General features: G+C 41.8%; 1 protein-coding gene across 4 annotated transcripts in view; it reads left to right on the top strand.

Annotated features, from left to right (window-relative positions):
- WASF2 (WASP family member 2) overlaps window positions 1–16,970 on the top strand; it is a 76,693-nt gene that overhangs the window by 41,444 nt on the left and 18,279 nt on the right. For 2 of the 4 annotated variants that reach the window (XM_064281552.1, XM_064281553.1), the window contains exon 2: window positions 14,080–14,252. In XM_064281552.1, the coding sequence (XP_064137622.1) occupies window positions 14,123–14,252 (130 nt within the window). In that variant the 5' untranslated portion in view covers window positions 14,080–14,122. Of the gene's footprint in view, window positions 1–560; window positions 12,996–14,079; window positions 14,253–16,970 lie in introns of those variants that run through there. The other 2 variants (XM_064281555.1, XM_064281554.1) reach the window with 2 other exon arrangements.

Below are 16,970 nucleotides of genomic sequence, written 5' to 3'. Positions count from 1 at the left end.
CCCCTGAGCAGCTGGCTAAAATTGGGTGCAGAGAGGAGAAAGCAGTGTGTTATTCTGATTAACACCATTTCAGTTCTAGGGTAAATATGTCAGGAGGGCTTTCTTGTGTTAGCATGCACAGTCTTTTTTGGGGGGGCAGGGGGAAAAATTAGTCTGGGGTTTGGCGACACTTGTATGAAGATGAGAAACACGGCATATTTGTCTAGCTTCTTGGTTTGGGTGTTTTGTGAAGAGTCATTGTGGTGTCATGAAAGCGTGAACTTTGGACAGAGATGGGTTTGAAAGCTGATTGATTATCTGTATGACCTAGAGAAAGTTACAGAACCACTCTGAGTTTTAGTTTTCTTATCTGTGAAATCAGACTACTACTTACTTGCAGAATTATTTTGAGGAACAGAGCCATTCAAGAAAATGTGAATAAATACCTGGCACATTTTGGGAATTCAAATATTTATTGAGCAGACACTATAGGATACGATGAAGTTTTAAGAATCCCACCCTTGGCTCCAGATAACTGCTGTTACTACTAATGTTTCTGTCAGGTTTTTTTTTTTTTTTTTTGGTTTCTATACTCACAGAGTTGTGCACCCTAAAAATATATGCTACAAATAGAATGCAATGACTGCCATAAAAGAGGTTCAGCATACCTCTTTGGCACTTTTGGGGAGGGAGAAATGACTTTAAAGAGTCAAGGGAGGCTTTTTGGTGACATTTGCCTTGGGCCTTGAAAAGATGAAAGGTGTTTTTTTTTTTTTAAGAAGTGCCACAACCCAGATAATAGTCGCTTTGAGACTATTTTTCTTTCAAAGAACCTAAAAAGAAAATACGGAATTGACTTTTGACTGACTATGATTTGGAAGAGTGATACCGTCTGTCTTAATTCTAAAAAAATGGCATAATGAAAGCAGCAGCCATCCTCTGTACACTTGTTTATAAGCATTTGTCTCCATACTTCTGGAAGAGCCTGTCTCAGAAGGTAAGAGGCCCACCTACCCTTTGGCCTCCACTGAGACCAAAGAAAGAAGGACCAATTAGGAGAGCCCTTTGTGTAGTGCTCAGTGTTGTTTAGTTTGACCTTCCCTTAGCTTATTTCATTAGCTCTAGGAGGTGAGTCCAAACAAACTCAGCATTCCTTTGAATTAGTAATAATGACAGCTTTCAGTTACTGAGTACCTACTGGGTGCTAGGCATCCCTCCAGGAGGCTTACATATGTTATCTGATCTTATCCTTAGAACCATCCTGCAAGGTGGGTTTTCTTTTCCCCGTTTTACAGATGAGGCTCAGAGAGATGAACCAGCCTAATGTCATAAAGCTAGTGGTTCAGAGAACTCTTGCTTGCCCTTGACTGAACATGCCTCTAGTTCACCAAGTCAAGCTATATAGATTTTTTAATGTGGTAAGCACCCAAAGAAATGTTAACTTAAAAAAAGTGGAAGTGAAGTTTTCTGTCATTGTTCTCAATTGTGATCATTAAAAAAAAAATTAACGTCATTATTCAAGTATACTATAGTCTCGTAATGATGGTAGCCTACCTATTTGCAGTTGCAGTGCCTTCTTGTTTGTTTGCTTTCAGGACATCTACTTTTCCTCTTCCAAAAAAACCAAACTCTTTGCTGTCGAGTCGATTCTGACTTAAAGCTACCCTGTAGGATAGAGTAAAACTGCCCCTTAAGGTTTCCAGGGAGCTGCTGGTGGATTCGAACTGCTGACCTTTTGGTTAGCAGCCTAAGCTCTTAAGCACTGTGCCACCAGGGCTCCTTTTTCCTCTTACTCTTCTAAAAGTACCACATGGTATATACTTACTAAACATAAATTAAAATTAATCAGACTTTAAGAATTTTACAATATCTCTTTATGATTGGGGGCCTTGCAGAACTAGAAGAGAGATTGTTATGGATGTGAATTGTGTCCCCCAAAAATGTGTGTCAACTTGGCTAGGCAGTGATTCCCAGTATTGTATGATTTGTCTACCATTTTGTCATCTGATGTAATTTTCCTATGTGTTTCTTCTATGATGTTAATGAGACAGGACTAGAGGCTGTTATGTTAATGAGGCAGGACACAATCTACAAGGTTAGATTTTGTCTTAAGTCAGTCTCTTTCGAGATATAAAAAAGAGAAGTGAGCAGAGACATGGGGGCCTCATACCACCAAGAAATAAGAGCCAGGAGAATAGCACAGCCTTTGGACCTGGAGTTCCCTGCATTGAGAAGCCCCTCGACTGGGGAAGATTGATGACAAGGACTTTCCCCCAGAACCAACAGAGAGAAAGCCTTCTCCTAGAGGTGGCACCCTAATTTCGGACTTCCAGCCTCCTAAACTGTGAGAAGAGAAATTTCTCTTTGTTAAAGCTATCCGCTTGTATTTCTGTTGTAGCAGCACTAGATGACTAAGACAGAAATCAGTCCTGACTTAAACAGGTAGCACAGGACTGTGATTCCTGGGAGAAGGGAAAAAAGAAGGTAAAACGGTGACTTTCTGCCTAGATGCATATTCTGGATACATATTCTGAACAGTGGAGTAAGGTGGGAATCCCAAGCAGAGCAGTATGGTTTTGCTGAGTTGAAGAGAAAGAAACTGTAGTTCAAAGGAAGGTGAGGCACCTGGAAACGGTGAGACAAAGTTCTGGAGAGCAGGGAGCTATACAAAAAATTGCTCTAGAAATCTGCACAGGGTTCCCTTGAGTCTTTGCTAAACATACCCACACATACCTAGGGTCAAACCCCAACAGGAGGTTAAGGGAAGAGTGACCAGGAAACTGTGAGCTAAACCAATTCGTAGAGGAGAGAGGTGTTTGAGTGGAGAGCCCACGGTGATCGCTGTGGACATTCAGTAGAAATCTTAGAAGGGCCACACCTTAGTACTGGGGCTAAAATATCCCTTGAATAAAGGCTACTCTAGACCTGCCCTAACAAAGCTTAAAAACAAGCATCAGAAGCACTAAACTAAACCACAGCTAGCTTAACTGCCTTCCAAAACAAAGCCCAAAGCCAAAAAACAAACCAAACCCATTGCTGTCGGGTCAATTCAGCCTCATAGTGACCCTGTAGGACAGAGTAGAACTGCCCATAGGGTTTCCAAGAAACAGCTGGTGGATTCAAACTACCGACCTTTTGGTTAGTAGCTGTAGCTCTTAACCATGGCACCACCAGGGCTCCAAACAAAGCTCAGTACTCTTGAAAGGAAGACAGTAGACACTCAGCAATGTAAAATTCATAATGGTCCAGCATCCAGTCAAATTTACTAGATGTGCCAAGAAGCAGGAAAATGTGACCCATAACTAAGAGAAAAATCAGTCACTAGAAACAGACTCAGATGACAGAGACGATGGAACTAGAAGACAAGGATATTAAAGCAGCTGTTACAAATACGTTCCAAGTATATAAAGGAAAACATGAACATACTAGTTGAGGAAATATTTTAGCCTTGCAAATAGTGGAATGTGGTCCCAGTCTCTTTTATTTTCATTATATTTGTTCTTCCGAGAATGTTGGTTTGGTAAAATTTGAATATTCTCTTGTAAGCCTGAGTTATGTAACATTTTAGGGTTGAAGAGAATGTTTAGAGATCATCTTGTCCAACCACCTTATGTTATAGAAAGAGGAGTATCCTGTTTCACTGATCCTGGGTGTACTTTTTTCTCATTGCCCTGGTGGTGCAATGGTTACAACATCTTTTAAATCGTGATACATCTTAAAATCAGTGGCATATTAAGACTTGATGAAATATGGTAGAGGCCCATTGGAATTCTGACTTTTCCATAAATACTTAGTGGTACAATTCAAGACATATTAACCCCCACTTAGAAAGCCTTCCCTTCTTTGTTCTTTATGTCCAAATTCCACCCAGCTTAGATCTCTCTTCCAGGAAGCCTATTCAGTCCCTTCAATTCAGTGACCTTTTCATTCTTTTTATTGTTATCGTTGACTGCACTGTTCATTTGATAATTAATCATGTTTTATCTTGTGGCATCTCTTGTATTTTATATTGAACTTATATTTATTTGCTATATTGTTGCCTAACTATGGTTTTATCTGTCTCCTCAATTAAATTTTAAGCTCTTGGAATCAAGGGAGGAATTGATACTTGTGTCTTCTAGTGTCTACTTGATAAATATCCATGGAATGATTGATAAGCGTATTATAATTACTAGTTAATAAAGTTAAATAAAACTAACATTAATATAACCTGAAACTTTTTTGGAGACAGTATCATGTAATGGTTAAGAGAAAGAACCACATATAGGACACAAGAGACTATGTGGGCAGCTCCTGTCTGGAGGGGAGATGAGAAGGCAGAGGGGGACAGAGGCTGGCTGAATGGACACAGGGAATACAGGGTGGAGAGGAGGAGTGTGCTATCTCATTAGCGGGAGAGCAACTAGGAATACATAGCAAGGTGTATACAAATTTTTATATGACAGACTGACTTGATTTGTAAACTTTCACTTAAAGCACAGTTTAAAAAAGAGAGAACCACGTATAAAACATTTGTAATAGTGTCTGGCGCATAGTTAAGTGCAAGGTAGATGCTGGCTGTTACTCCTGCTGCCACCACCACCACTGGAACTACTACTACTACGATTTTAATAATTTCTTCTGTGCCAGGCACTGTGCTAAGCATATGATAATGCATTATTTAATTTTTCTTCACAACCTTATGAACTAGGATTATTATACTAATTTGACAGGGGAAGATGCAGAGGAGGAGGTGAGTCTGCTTGCCGGAGTCTCCAAAGCCATAAAGTGGCAGTACTGTGTTGAAACTCACACCTCTGTCTCTTTAAACCCATACTCTTGCTGTTCTACCCCACAGTCTATTCAATTTTGGAGGCTTTGACGACTGCCTAGTAAACTGAGGGTAGAAAGAAGGGAATAGGTACTTATTTTCCCTTCTGCTCAAGAACTTTTCCTTAAAATCCCGTGTCTTGAGTGGTGAATAGACCTTGTGAGAGGAAGTAGATGTACAGCTGCCCTTTGCTGCTGACTCGTAGTCAGTTTCTGGCAGCTTGGCTGTAAGTGACAGATGAGTGTGTGACACTTTTTCAGGAATGAATTCTTGTTACAACTGGCAGAATAGAATAGTTGATGTGGGATTGCATGGCAGTTGGCTTCATAAATCCACTCCCTGTTGCTTAGTTGTAGCTGTGATTGCTAGGTTTCTCTCCTCACTTAAGTCCGTGTATTAACAGTCACATCTCAGGACTGCTGCTTCTGCCTGCTCCATGACCACATGGTGTGTTTGTATATTGCCCTGAACTGTCAGCAAAACATTTTGCTGAATTTCCTTTTTTGTTGTTGCTCTGCAACCTTCTTTTTCCTGGTCTTTCTCAGTTGTGTAAATTTGGTTTCTTCTTTCACTTTTCTATCCCAGAGAACCTTTTGGCCTTTCCATCCCAACCACTGCAGAGAGAAGCTTGAAATATGAAGTGAAGGCATCGTAGAGATTAAAATGAATAGTCAGACAGCTGGCTGGATGAAATGAGACTTATTCAGTGCCTGATGGGTGATTTGGCTCTAATTATCTGCTTTCCAAACCTGCCACTGTACCTAATCCACCAGTGGGTGCTCTAGTGCCTTGTTTGTAGGAAGCTTAACTCTAATGCAGTAACTCACTGGTATTTGTACAAGTCAGGAGAGAAAGGTTACAGCCAAGGCCTATCCCCTCCATCAGTGAGTAGGGTAGTAAAGTAGGATTAGATACCCTTCCATTAAGACCAGCTGTGTATTCCCTCATGGTATTGGTCTTTTGGCTCTCCATTTGTCTGGGAGTCTAGAAGGCACATGCTCTGTTTGGACTTCCTCCCACGGACCAAGAATCAGGCCCAGGTACTTGGAGAGGGGGGATGCATTTTACATCTATCCTCTTATCTCTCAAATTTTTGGTCACTACCAACGGGAGATCACTGTCTTCTGTCATTGGCTGTAAATAGGAGGAGGAAGTGTTTGACAGTGGAAGAGTACTTTATTAGGGCATGTGTGAGTTATTGACATATTTCTAGTAATTTTGTGAGCTGGTTTGTTGTTTTTTGTTTTGTGTGTGGGTGTTTGTTTTTCAGAGCAGCTTGGTGGTTGTTTTCATGTTAAACTGGGTGAATTTAACATTCAATTGATGACAATGACATCTTTGAAAAATTTTTTTTTTGAAAGAGATCTGGTATTTAACTTGAGTACCCACAAATGTTAGGGGTGAGATTTCTCCATTTAGAGTAAAATAATGCTCCTAAATTTATATTTATCCACTTAGTAAAAGTAAGCTCATTTCGATGGATAGTTTGAAGTATTTCAAACCATACTTTTGGTTTGGTTGTTGCTAGAAGTTGGTGTTAGATTAGGAAAGTTAAAATCGATGTCTGTCTGTGACTGAAAGTCATTAGTGGCAACGTTGTAGGTCTTGTGTAATTTAAGTGAATCTGTGAGAGGGAACTTAGGCCAAGATAGAGATATAAGAAATATTTTATGTGAATAAATCTTTTCTTAGGAGCTCAGAATGCTTTGCAAACAAAATCTCAGTTTCTATAGCATCTTTCAAGCATATTTTAGTGTACTAAAGGAATGAATTGAAAATTTTTTCCCAATTGCCAGTCATCATTAGATTAAAACCTAGAATCCAGGTTTCTGACTCACGGTATAAATGTATTTTCTTTTGGACAACCAGATCGATTCTACTAAAAGGAGGGCCTGATTTTGGCCAGTTAAAAGGCAGTTTTCTATGGAAAAGTTGATACTAGAAGAAACCAATTTTGAAGGTAAAAGTGATTCCCCAATTTTAGCTTTGAAAGCAAAGCTATGATTAGAGATTGCAAGTGATAAAGGTAAGAATAAAAGGTGGTATTGCCCCCAAAAGACAATAGGAAGTTATGGAATTACCAGATGTGAATGGTCCTTGATAGATGTACAGTATGCTTAAGGAGTAAGACACTAGAGTTTAGAAGTCCTGTTTCCTGGGCTACTGTCCCATGGCGATTCAAGATGGGAAGGAGCCTTACATTTATGGAATGTAGGTCCAGAACTGACGTCATTCCTTTGTGGAATTGGAAATTTCTCCTGGTTTTAGATAAGAGTAAGCTCTTTTTTTGGTTTTCCCAGTCAGATATTTTCTCTTTCCACCCCAGGAGTTCCACTTCTGTCTTGCCAGCTCTTTTGGACATTACTCCAGTAACCTAAACTGATTTGTCAGTAATTCCTGGTGTTTGAAGAGAGTCTGGTTATATTTGTAGGTTTAGCTCCACCCTGTATTTCAACAGGAAGTGGGTGGGTGCTTAAGTCTGTAATGAACCATTCCTCCTGGTGGTTGCTACATGGTAGTGAAGACTGCTGTATGCAACAGTAAATTCATACTTCTTTTAACATTTTAGTAGACATTACTATAGTATGAAGAGAGCCTGTGTGTCTTATATTTTTAAGTCAAATGCTTATTTGACTTTTCAGTTGAAATTCCTGAATGCCTGTGGAATGCATATTCTTTTTTTTTTTTATTGTGCTTTAGCTGAAAGTTTACACCTCAAGTTAGTTTCTCATGTAAAAATTTATGCACATATTGTTATGTGACCCTAGTTGCAATCCCTGTACTATGACAGCACTCCCCGCTTTCCATCCCAGGTTTCCCCATGTCCATTCAACCAGTTCCTATCCTTTTCTGCCTTCTCCTCCTGCATCCAGACAGGAGCTGCCCATTTAGTCTTGTGTATCTACTTGATCTAAGAAGCACACTCTTCATGAGTATCATTTTATGTTTTATAGTCCAGCCTAATCTTTGTCTAAAGAGTTGGCTTTGGGAATGGCTTTAGTTCTGGGTTAACAGAGAGTACAGGGACCATATATTTGAGGGTTCCTCTAGTCTCAGTCAAACTGTTAAGTTTGGTCTTCTTGCATGAATTTGAGTTCTGCACCACACTTTTCTCCTGCTCAGTCAGGGACTCTGTTGTGTTCCCTGTCACGGCAGTCATTGGTGGTAGCCAGGCACCATCTAATTCTTCTGGTCTCAGGTTGATGGGAGTGTCTGGTTTATGTGGCCCTTTTGTCTCTTGTTGTTGTTATTAGGTGCCGTCGAGTCGGTTCAGACTCATAGCCGCCCTGTGTACCACAGAACAAAACACTGCCCAGTCCTGCGCCATCCTTACAATCATTGTTATGCTTGAGCCCATTGTGGCAGCCACTGTGTCAGTCCATCTCGTTGAGGGTCTTCCTCTTTTCCGCTGACCCTATACTTGTTTGCAGCTGTTTTTCTTATTTCAAGTCATACCACATCAGCAAATGAAGGTCCTGAAAGCTTTACTCCATCCACGTCATTAAGGTTGACTCTATTTTGAGGAGGCAGCTCTCAGTTGTCTTTTGAGTGCCTTCCAACTTGGGGGGCTCATCTTCCGGCACTATATCAGACAATGTTTCGCTGCTGTTCATATGGTTTTCACTGGCTGATTCTTTTCAGAAGTAGACTGCTGGGTCCTTCTTCCTAGTCTGTCTTAGCCTGGAAGCTCAGCTGAAACCTGTCCTCCATGGGTGACCCTGCTGGTATCTGAATACTAGTGACATAGCTTCTAGCATCACAGTAACATGCAAGCCCCCACAGTACGACAAACTGACAGACATGTAGGGGTTTGTCTCTTGGGATAATATTTTCCTTTTGTCTTTGGTGTTCTTCATTCTCCTTTACTCCAGGTGGATTGGGACCGGTTGATGCATCTTAGATGGCTGCTTGCAAGCTCTTAAGACCCCAGACAACCACTCACGAAAGTGGGAGGAATGCATATTCTTTAACACAAAGAAACCTATCTCTTGAAATCGGAAACTGGTCTACAAGTAAACCTGTTTTCATATGCACCCATCCAAAGTGCTGTTCACAGTAGAAGAGTGGGAAATGCTGAAGTGAAAGCAGAAGTCCTAATTGCTGCACACACAACATCCCCACATGTTCTCATCCCCTGCTACTGCTGATCAGCATTTGGGGAGTATGTTTCAAAGAGGAACTGCCTTGAGAACCATTTCTGTTGTGGTTATTGCTGTAGCTTAGATATACTTGCTTTTTGGGTGTGACCATAGAATTCGCAAGTATCAGTGACTTTGGCTCTAAATGAAGCATTGTTTATTTATTAAACAACTAATAATAAACATCATTGCAAGAATGAACAGTCATCTTTCTTTTGTCTGATAATAGGAATTCAGAGTGTGGGGTACAGATAGCTGAGTGCTGTTTCCCTCTCTCTCACAAGCAGTCTTTTCTTATTATCTTCTTCTACCCTATAATCCCCCAGCCACACCCCCACCCCAGGCTGTTGGGATCGAGTTATGAGAGTTCCGAGAGTGGAGTGGATGTCAAAGTGCCCTTTTGACTTAACCCGTTGCCTTTGAGTCGACTCCAACTCATAGTGACCCTATAGGACATAGTAGAACTGCCTTACAGACTTTCTAAGGAGTGCCTGGTGGATTCCAGCTGCCGTAGCTCTTAACCACTACGCCACCAGGGTTTCCCCTTTTGACGTAACACTGACCAAAGACTTCAAGCTTTGGTAGAGTCATTTACCCAATGATTCTGCAGTGTGATGTAAATATTCCATGATAAACTTCAAATATAAGACTTGTAGAATCAGAATCTCAGTGTTTCAGGGGACCTGAAAGAGCACCTCATCCAGTCCCATTTCAAAGCATGGATCCCATCATGGCACTGACAGTCCAGACTGGTCAATATACTGCCAAGCCATGGCTAGGAAGTGATATCTTAAGACCTATATTTGTTCTCATGCTCATTCTTAAGCCCCTTGTGTTGAAAATAGCTAGGGGTGAAGATGGTCATTATTGTTTGGTACGGCCTGAATGTCTGAAGCAGGCCCCAAAAGCTAGTTTTTCCTTTGGACTTCTTTGGATAGCCAACTCCCAGCTCAATCTGAGAACCTCCCAGAGTATAAATAACTTAATCTCCTGGGCCTATCTGGAATATCCTTTGGGCTATTCTGAATTCCATAGTTCCTGGGAATCAGGTGAATGTAGGCCTGGAGAAGGGGCTTGATTCATAGTTATGATCCACCCCTTGCTACAGTCACTAGACCTGTTGTATTCAAATGCAAATGGATGTTAGCCAAGTGAGGAGGTGTAGCTTAGATATATAAGCAAATCCAGGAATTTTAGAGCTGGGATGCTTCTTAAAGATCTTCAAGTTTAGTCTCTTGATTTGGAGAGTGAGGAAACTGATGCCCAGAGTAAGAATTATACCTTTTTATCATCTACGAATTTCTCCCCCAACATGCCCTATAGCTGGTCATCCAGAGGATGGGGCTGGGGCACTCATAACCTCTAAAGAGAACCTATTCTAATGTAGGACAGTTCTAATTAAAATGAATTAACTAAATTGAAATCTACTTCCCTGAACTTTTATCTTCTTAGTGGTTCTGATTTAAATCCTCTCCTATGTAACATCCCCCAAGGTAGACTTTCTCAAATCCCCAAATAAGCAAATACCACTAAAGCATAAAATTTCCCTAACCAAAGTAAAGTATGACTGAAAAAGACCTTTATTGATTCTATAAAGACAGGGCATTCCACACATTCATGTATCCAGAACTTCTTTTTCTTGCTAAGAACTGCAATTTTCTTAGTATACTCTGCTTTTCATTTCTGTCATTGGCACTAGCATTTAGCTCTTTTCATGCTGCTTTTTATAAAGAAACATACATTTTATCATTTTTTAAGCATAATTGTATAAAACTATAAGGAAACAGCAGCAGATGGGGCTGAAGGACTGGACTTGCCTGCAACCATATCTCTGGTTTCTCAGTTCACATTTGCTAGCTCTGATGGGCCTCTCCATTTCCACTGTCTCAGCCCGTGAAGAACTTCCCAATTGGACCAAACTTCTACCCAAATATAACTTCTGTGCTTCTGTTAGAAAGACCTGTCCAGAATGCAAATTGGCCCATGTCACTTCCTCGCTCCATTCAGTTGTTCCCCAGCCCCAGTGCTGCACACATTTTCCACTAAAGTGCTACCTATTACAGAGGAGCCTCTCCCAACTGCAGTTCCTTGAGAGAATTAACATCCTAATGCCCTTAGGCATCCATTGTCTGTAATGGATTAACTTATCTCCTGTGCATCTAGAATGGTGCTAGTTGTGTATAGTCTTGAAGAGAATTGAGAAAATAATCACTCTAATCATTTGTTCTCTGGTTCAGATGAGCAATCAGGTTTGAAAGAATGGAAAAGAGAGACCTCCTTCAGGAGGTCCAGGAGTATAGATGGGAGCAGCCTCCAGAAACCACCAAATTTCACTGAAGCCTAGGGTTTCATCTTTAAGTTTTTTATGTCAGTATTGTATTCTACTAATACGTCCATGATTAAAAGTGTTTTAAATATTTATCAACGATTAAAACTGGTTCTACAGGAAGATTTGCCTAGTCTATAGAAGTGCAAATAACTACCTTTATTTTGTAAGCCCTATCGTGGGCATTTTATACATGTTATATTATTTAATATTTCTAGGGACTTTGCCCAAGATCACACAGCTAGTTGTGAGTCAGGGTTCTAACCCAAGTGTGTCTCAACTCCAAAGCCCACGTGTTTTCTCTAACTTGAAGTTGAAGTGAGAAATTCCAGAGCCTGAAAGTCTTTGTTGCCCAGTTCTGAGTTTATCTTTTCTGTCTAGAACATCGTAGAATATAGGATTTTTTTTTTCTTGGTCAAGTTACTGTTGTGTTTCAGTTCATGCGTAATTCAGACTACTTATGCAGGATACAACGCACCCTTGATCATCTAAAAAGAAAAATGAGCAGTGATGCAGGTATTTCCATATAACAGGGAATCTTCTCTCTTTGGTGCCTTTAAAACAAATTAGATCACATTTTTATAGTAGATTTACTTTTATAATTGTTTTAGAAGTTGATGAATATTGACATATTGTCATTTCTTGAGCCCTTTCCATCTGGTTATAGGAGCTGGCTTTTTTGGCAAGAGGAAGCCATTTTCGTTGTGAAAACTTGGTACAGAGTTTACTCCGTTTGTGTCTGCTTACCTAAGGCACGTGGGAAAGTGTGAATGCTAACATACCAAGATGTTAGAAATTGCCACTCCCCGCCCACCCAGATTTGACATTTACCTAACCATCTTGAATCCAGTTTCCATTAGATGTCCAGAGAAAAGTCTGTAGTGCTCTGGCAGTGGTCAAATCCAACCCAGAATTTCAAGGTGCTCTGGTTCCTTTAGTTCCCCTGAGAAGCTAGAACAACTGCTCAAATGATTGCTAATGAAGCCTGTCACAGCTATTTTTGGTCAAAGCTGACTCCACCCCTGAGTTTCTGGTTCTTCCAGAAAACCTGGTATTTGAAACTCTAGGGCATCCAGAGGATGATGTATGGAGGGAGCTCTGTGAGGTTCTTTTATTTTGTAGTTTCCTTTCCTGTTCTAAACTTCCTTTTCACCATGTATTACGTCTTAGTGCGTGATAGCCTTTACGTTATGTAAAAAAAGGGAAAGAGTTAAACTGGAAGGGAAAGTCCAGAATTTGGGTTAGAAAACCTGTTGAGTCAAAGGGGAACTTAGCAGAGGAGCGGAATGGAAATTATTTCCTTAGACAGTAGACAAATATTCAGGAAACACCTCTGCACCCCAAAGATAGGCACAGCTGCCACACAGTGACTATTAAAGGGAGGTTCAAAGTTATGAGCAAACAGCTGATTCTCTTGGTTCTTAGGCTGTTGCTGTTGGTGACAGGAAATCTTGTTCCCCAAGCTGCTGGCTTCCTGTTTTATTTTTACTCTTAGCAGGTCAGAATGTCCATAACAAGGAGCGGTCTGTTCCAAAGGGTTCTGCTCCCCTTTTGAGCCTGGAAGGTTTTTTCCCCCCTCTTAGTCAGACAATATGTTGTTCAGCTTTTAAAATCTGTGATGTTTAGCTTGTTTTAAGCATTTTGTATTCACAATCAACTTTTTTGGTGATGAGCTGGTGTTTTAAGATTCGATGTAAGTAAACCTCTGTTCTGCCTTTTTTGGAGGAGCTTGCAGTATTGGGTACGTTACCTTTATGCTTTACCTTTTCATTTGAAGAAAATTTGCCACTTTCCCCAGCACAAAAAACATTAGGCCATTTTAAATTTCTTTAGTTTCACAGGAGACAGAAACAAGACCAGTGCAATGTGCCTTGGCTGTGGTTATATTCATTTTGCTGAGACTAAAACCATCTCCTATTCTTGTCGAGCTAGGAATTTGGTAACCTGAATCTAAAACAATAGCTCAGCATGAACCTGAAGTGCTGGGGGATTTCCTAGGGAAAGGGGCTCAGCCGACAGGATAAGAAACAGTAACTGGAAGGTTTCCGGATCTGCTCCAGACACTTCCTGCTGTCTTAAGAGCCTTTTGGCCCAGGTGTATTGAACCGGATGGGAGGGAGAAAGCGAGCCGTTGGGTGGAAGAGAAAGAACCAGGGAATCTTACAGCACAGTTTGCTCAGCATCACGTTTGGCATATTGACCATGTAAAATTTTTCTTGATATTCTTTCATTCTGTCAATTTACAGACTAAATTTTAGTAGTGTTAATAGATACTGGCAGCGAGTATTTAGTTGTACATTAACAATCATCCGTCAAGGAAGAACTGGAGAGGTTATGTCCTGATGTATATCGGTGGAATCGCCATTGGCAGCCTGATTTCATTGTGGAGATTATCCGATGACAGAGCTTCTTTCTGATGCTTATAATTGGTGGCCTAGAGTCTGATTTGTCCTGGTTATGGACACCTCAAGGATAGGATCTGTACCATTCAGTGCCTGCTGTTGGGCTGTTCTCTGCCCATGCCTTCTTGCCCCTGGAGACTTGTTGGTTGGAGCAGCAGTTGTCATGTTAAGGTTTCTATGCTGCCTGTGTACCTCAGCCAGCAGTCACCAGCTCTAGACTTATCCAGCAAGCCTTCTAATAGCAAAGCTTTAAGAAAAAGGGCTTAAAAGAAAAGAAAAAAAAGTTGGGCCACAGAGAAGGGGAGAAAAGATTTTAAAGCTGTTTTAGATCTGAGCGAGACAAAAAAAAAAAAAAGGCTCACACAGCCCTAGTGTGCCTGGAATTTGTGGTTGAGTAATACTTTCCTGTTATTTCTTTTTTAGGTTGTTTTTCATCATTCAGAACATTGCCTGAAGCAGGTCCACCATGCCGTTAGTAACGAGGAACATCGAGCCAAGGCACCTGTGCCGTCAGACGTTGCCTAGCGTTAGAAGCGAGCTGGAATGCATGACCAACATCACCCTGGCAAATGTCATCCGACAGCTGGGCAGCCTGAGTGAGTGCCGCAGAGAGCCTGTGCTTTGCCCTCAGGGGTCGTTGGTGCTCTTTATTTAGTTGCCTTCTCCTCCCGTGTTCCTATTTCTCCCCCATCTGCCTACCCTAGGTAATGCGAAAACATATCCCACTCCTCTCCCCAAAGAGAGCTCCTTTTTGGTACAGATTCTTCCCCTCAACCCTTTCTTCATCCACCACCACCCTCTAGGTTCCCTCCACCTCCCCCTCCACCTGCTTCAAAAGAAATCTGTGGGAAGGGTGGCAGGAAGGGCTGCAGCAGAAACTGCAGATGGAATGACAGAGCAGAATTCTCCGTGTAAAGTGGGAGGTTCACAGAGCAGTAGCCCGGGTCGGGGAATGTGCCTCTAATTGCAGGAGCTGCTCGATGTGGCCTTACTTTGTTAAAGCCTCAGGTGTGCCAATAGTCTTTATCTACCCAACACCCCCCGCCCCCCCGCCTCCCCCCCGCCGGCTTTTCTTCCCAAAGAGGAGTAAAGCAAACACGCACTCAGAGAGATTCTGGCTGACTTGTCCACCTGGTACACATTTAATTGTGTTGCAAGTGCCCAGGTCCAAATTCAGGGTACAGATTACTTCTGCAGTCCCTGGGGTATTGGGAGTTTTGCAAGCTGCGTGAACATACAGTGACACGAATTGTAACCGGAGTCATTCTTCTCTAAGAGGAAGATGGGGGTTAACCCAGTAAGATGGGAGTTAACCCAGTCTGTTTTAGAGCTGAGGGAAAGCCAGCTCAACTGTAATTCTGGTGTTTGTTTTTAATTGGCAAGAATGAATGAGACCGCCTTGGGTGGGGTACATGCATGTGGTTTGGGTTTCATTCTGAATCAAGCTGACTTTGTTTGCTTGAAGCCAAGGTATGGGAAGGGCAGATGCTTGGGCAGGCTCTGCATTTGTCTAATGCCACTCCAGCTCCCAGAAGAACCTCCGTCAAAATGGCATTTTAGTGATCTTTTTTAGCAAAGGCATCTTGGTGTGAATCATTTCAGATGCTCACTCCTCCAGCACTTCACTGCCCTTAGTGAAGGCAGTGAAATATCAGGAAAGCCTGTATTCCCCCCATAGTAATAGGCCCTGTCTTTAAAATAGGAGCCTGAGGAGACAGAGCTCTGTGACCAGATGATATATGGGGTCTGAGATGTCTAAGCTTTCACCTAGCTCAGGGGCCATCTCAGATGATCCAGGGCTTAGAGAAGCCCGGATGGGGCGTCACAAAGAAATGAAACCCTGCCAGTGCCTCTCTTACACAAAGGAACATTGACAGCAGTGCAGCAGCAGTGCGGCTGACAGGGAAGCACATGAAGGCTGCACAGAGCCTCACTGCTGCGTAAAAGCATCGTTTCTGCTTCTGTCACTCCGTGAAGGCCAAATGGGTGGAAGTCAATCACACAGTGGTTCCTTCTCCAAAGGACAAAGGACATCTAGCTAATAGTGCTTCTTATTCTCACTCAGCAGGAGGTATGCTCTCTCTCAGGTGTTTTTCCAGGGTAGTGTTGATAGATACCATTGTTCACACACTCCCACTTGTGATCAGACCACTCCTATCTTGAGGAAGCCGATCTGGGGATCAGGGTTGGCTTGTGCCTAAGGAAACAAGATTTCCTCACATTGTGGGGCTAACTGACCCTTTAGTCATCCATTAAACGTATATGGAACATATTTTGTGTGCCAGAGGCCAAGGAGATATAGTGATAATAAGAAATGGTTCCTGTCTTCCAGGAGCTCATAATATACCAGGGAAGATGGAAATAAATAATTCTTAAGAGGAGATAGGAGGAAGGTGGGAAGGGAACTTATATTTGTTAGTTGCCTACTTTATGCCAGGTTTTGATAGGATCTCAGCATAGATTATCTCACTTAATCTGCTCAGTAACTTTATGAGGGTAGGTGGTAGCATTCCCATTTTACAGATGAAGAAATAGAGGCTCAGAAAAGTCAGGTAACTTGCTTAGAGAGATATAACCAGTAAGAGGCAAAGTCAATACTGTATTTAAAACTCAGACTTTTTAAGAATTTCTCGGCTCCCATCCCCTACTCTCTGTCTCTGCCAACACTTCCCTCGTTGTTAGGTGCTGTCGAGTCGATTCCATCTCATAGCGGTCCTGTGTACAACAAAAGGAAACACTGCCCCATCCTGCGCCAGTTGTTGCTATGCTGGAGCCCACTGTTATAGTCACTGTGTCGGCCCATCTTGTTGAGCGTCTTCCCCTCTTTCGCTGACCCTTTACTTTACCAAGCGTGATATCCTTCTTCAGGGACTGGCCCTTCCTGATAATATGCCCACAGTAAGTGAGACAAGGTCTCACCATCCTTTTTTTTTTTTTTTTTTATTGTGCTTTAAGTGAAAGTTTACAATTCAAGTTAGTTTCTCATAAAAAAATTTATACATACATTGTTAAGTGACCCTAGTGGCTCTCCCTATAATGCGGCGGCACACCCCTCCTTTCCACCCCAGATTTCCCGTGTCCATTCAACAGCTCCTGTCCCTTTTTGCCTTCTCATCTTGCCTCCAGACAGGAGCTGCCCATTTAGTCTCATATATCTACCTGAGCTAAGAAGCACTCTCTTCACGAGTATCATTTTACATCTTATAGTCCAGTCTAATCTTTGTCTGAAGAGTTGGCTTCAGGAATGGTTTCAGTTCTGAACTGACAGAGAGTCCGGGGGCCATATCTTCTAGCGTCTCTCCAGTCTCAGTCAA

This window comes from Loxodonta africana, chromosome 3, assembly GCF_030014295.1.
Source record: "Loxodonta africana isolate mLoxAfr1 chromosome 3, mLoxAfr1.hap2, whole genome shotgun sequence".
Taxonomy (NCBI): domain Eukaryota; kingdom Metazoa; phylum Chordata; class Mammalia; order Proboscidea; family Elephantidae; genus Loxodonta; species Loxodonta africana.
The sequence above is the reverse complement of the archived record's forward strand: the minus strand, read 5'-3'. Positions and strand labels throughout refer to the sequence as shown.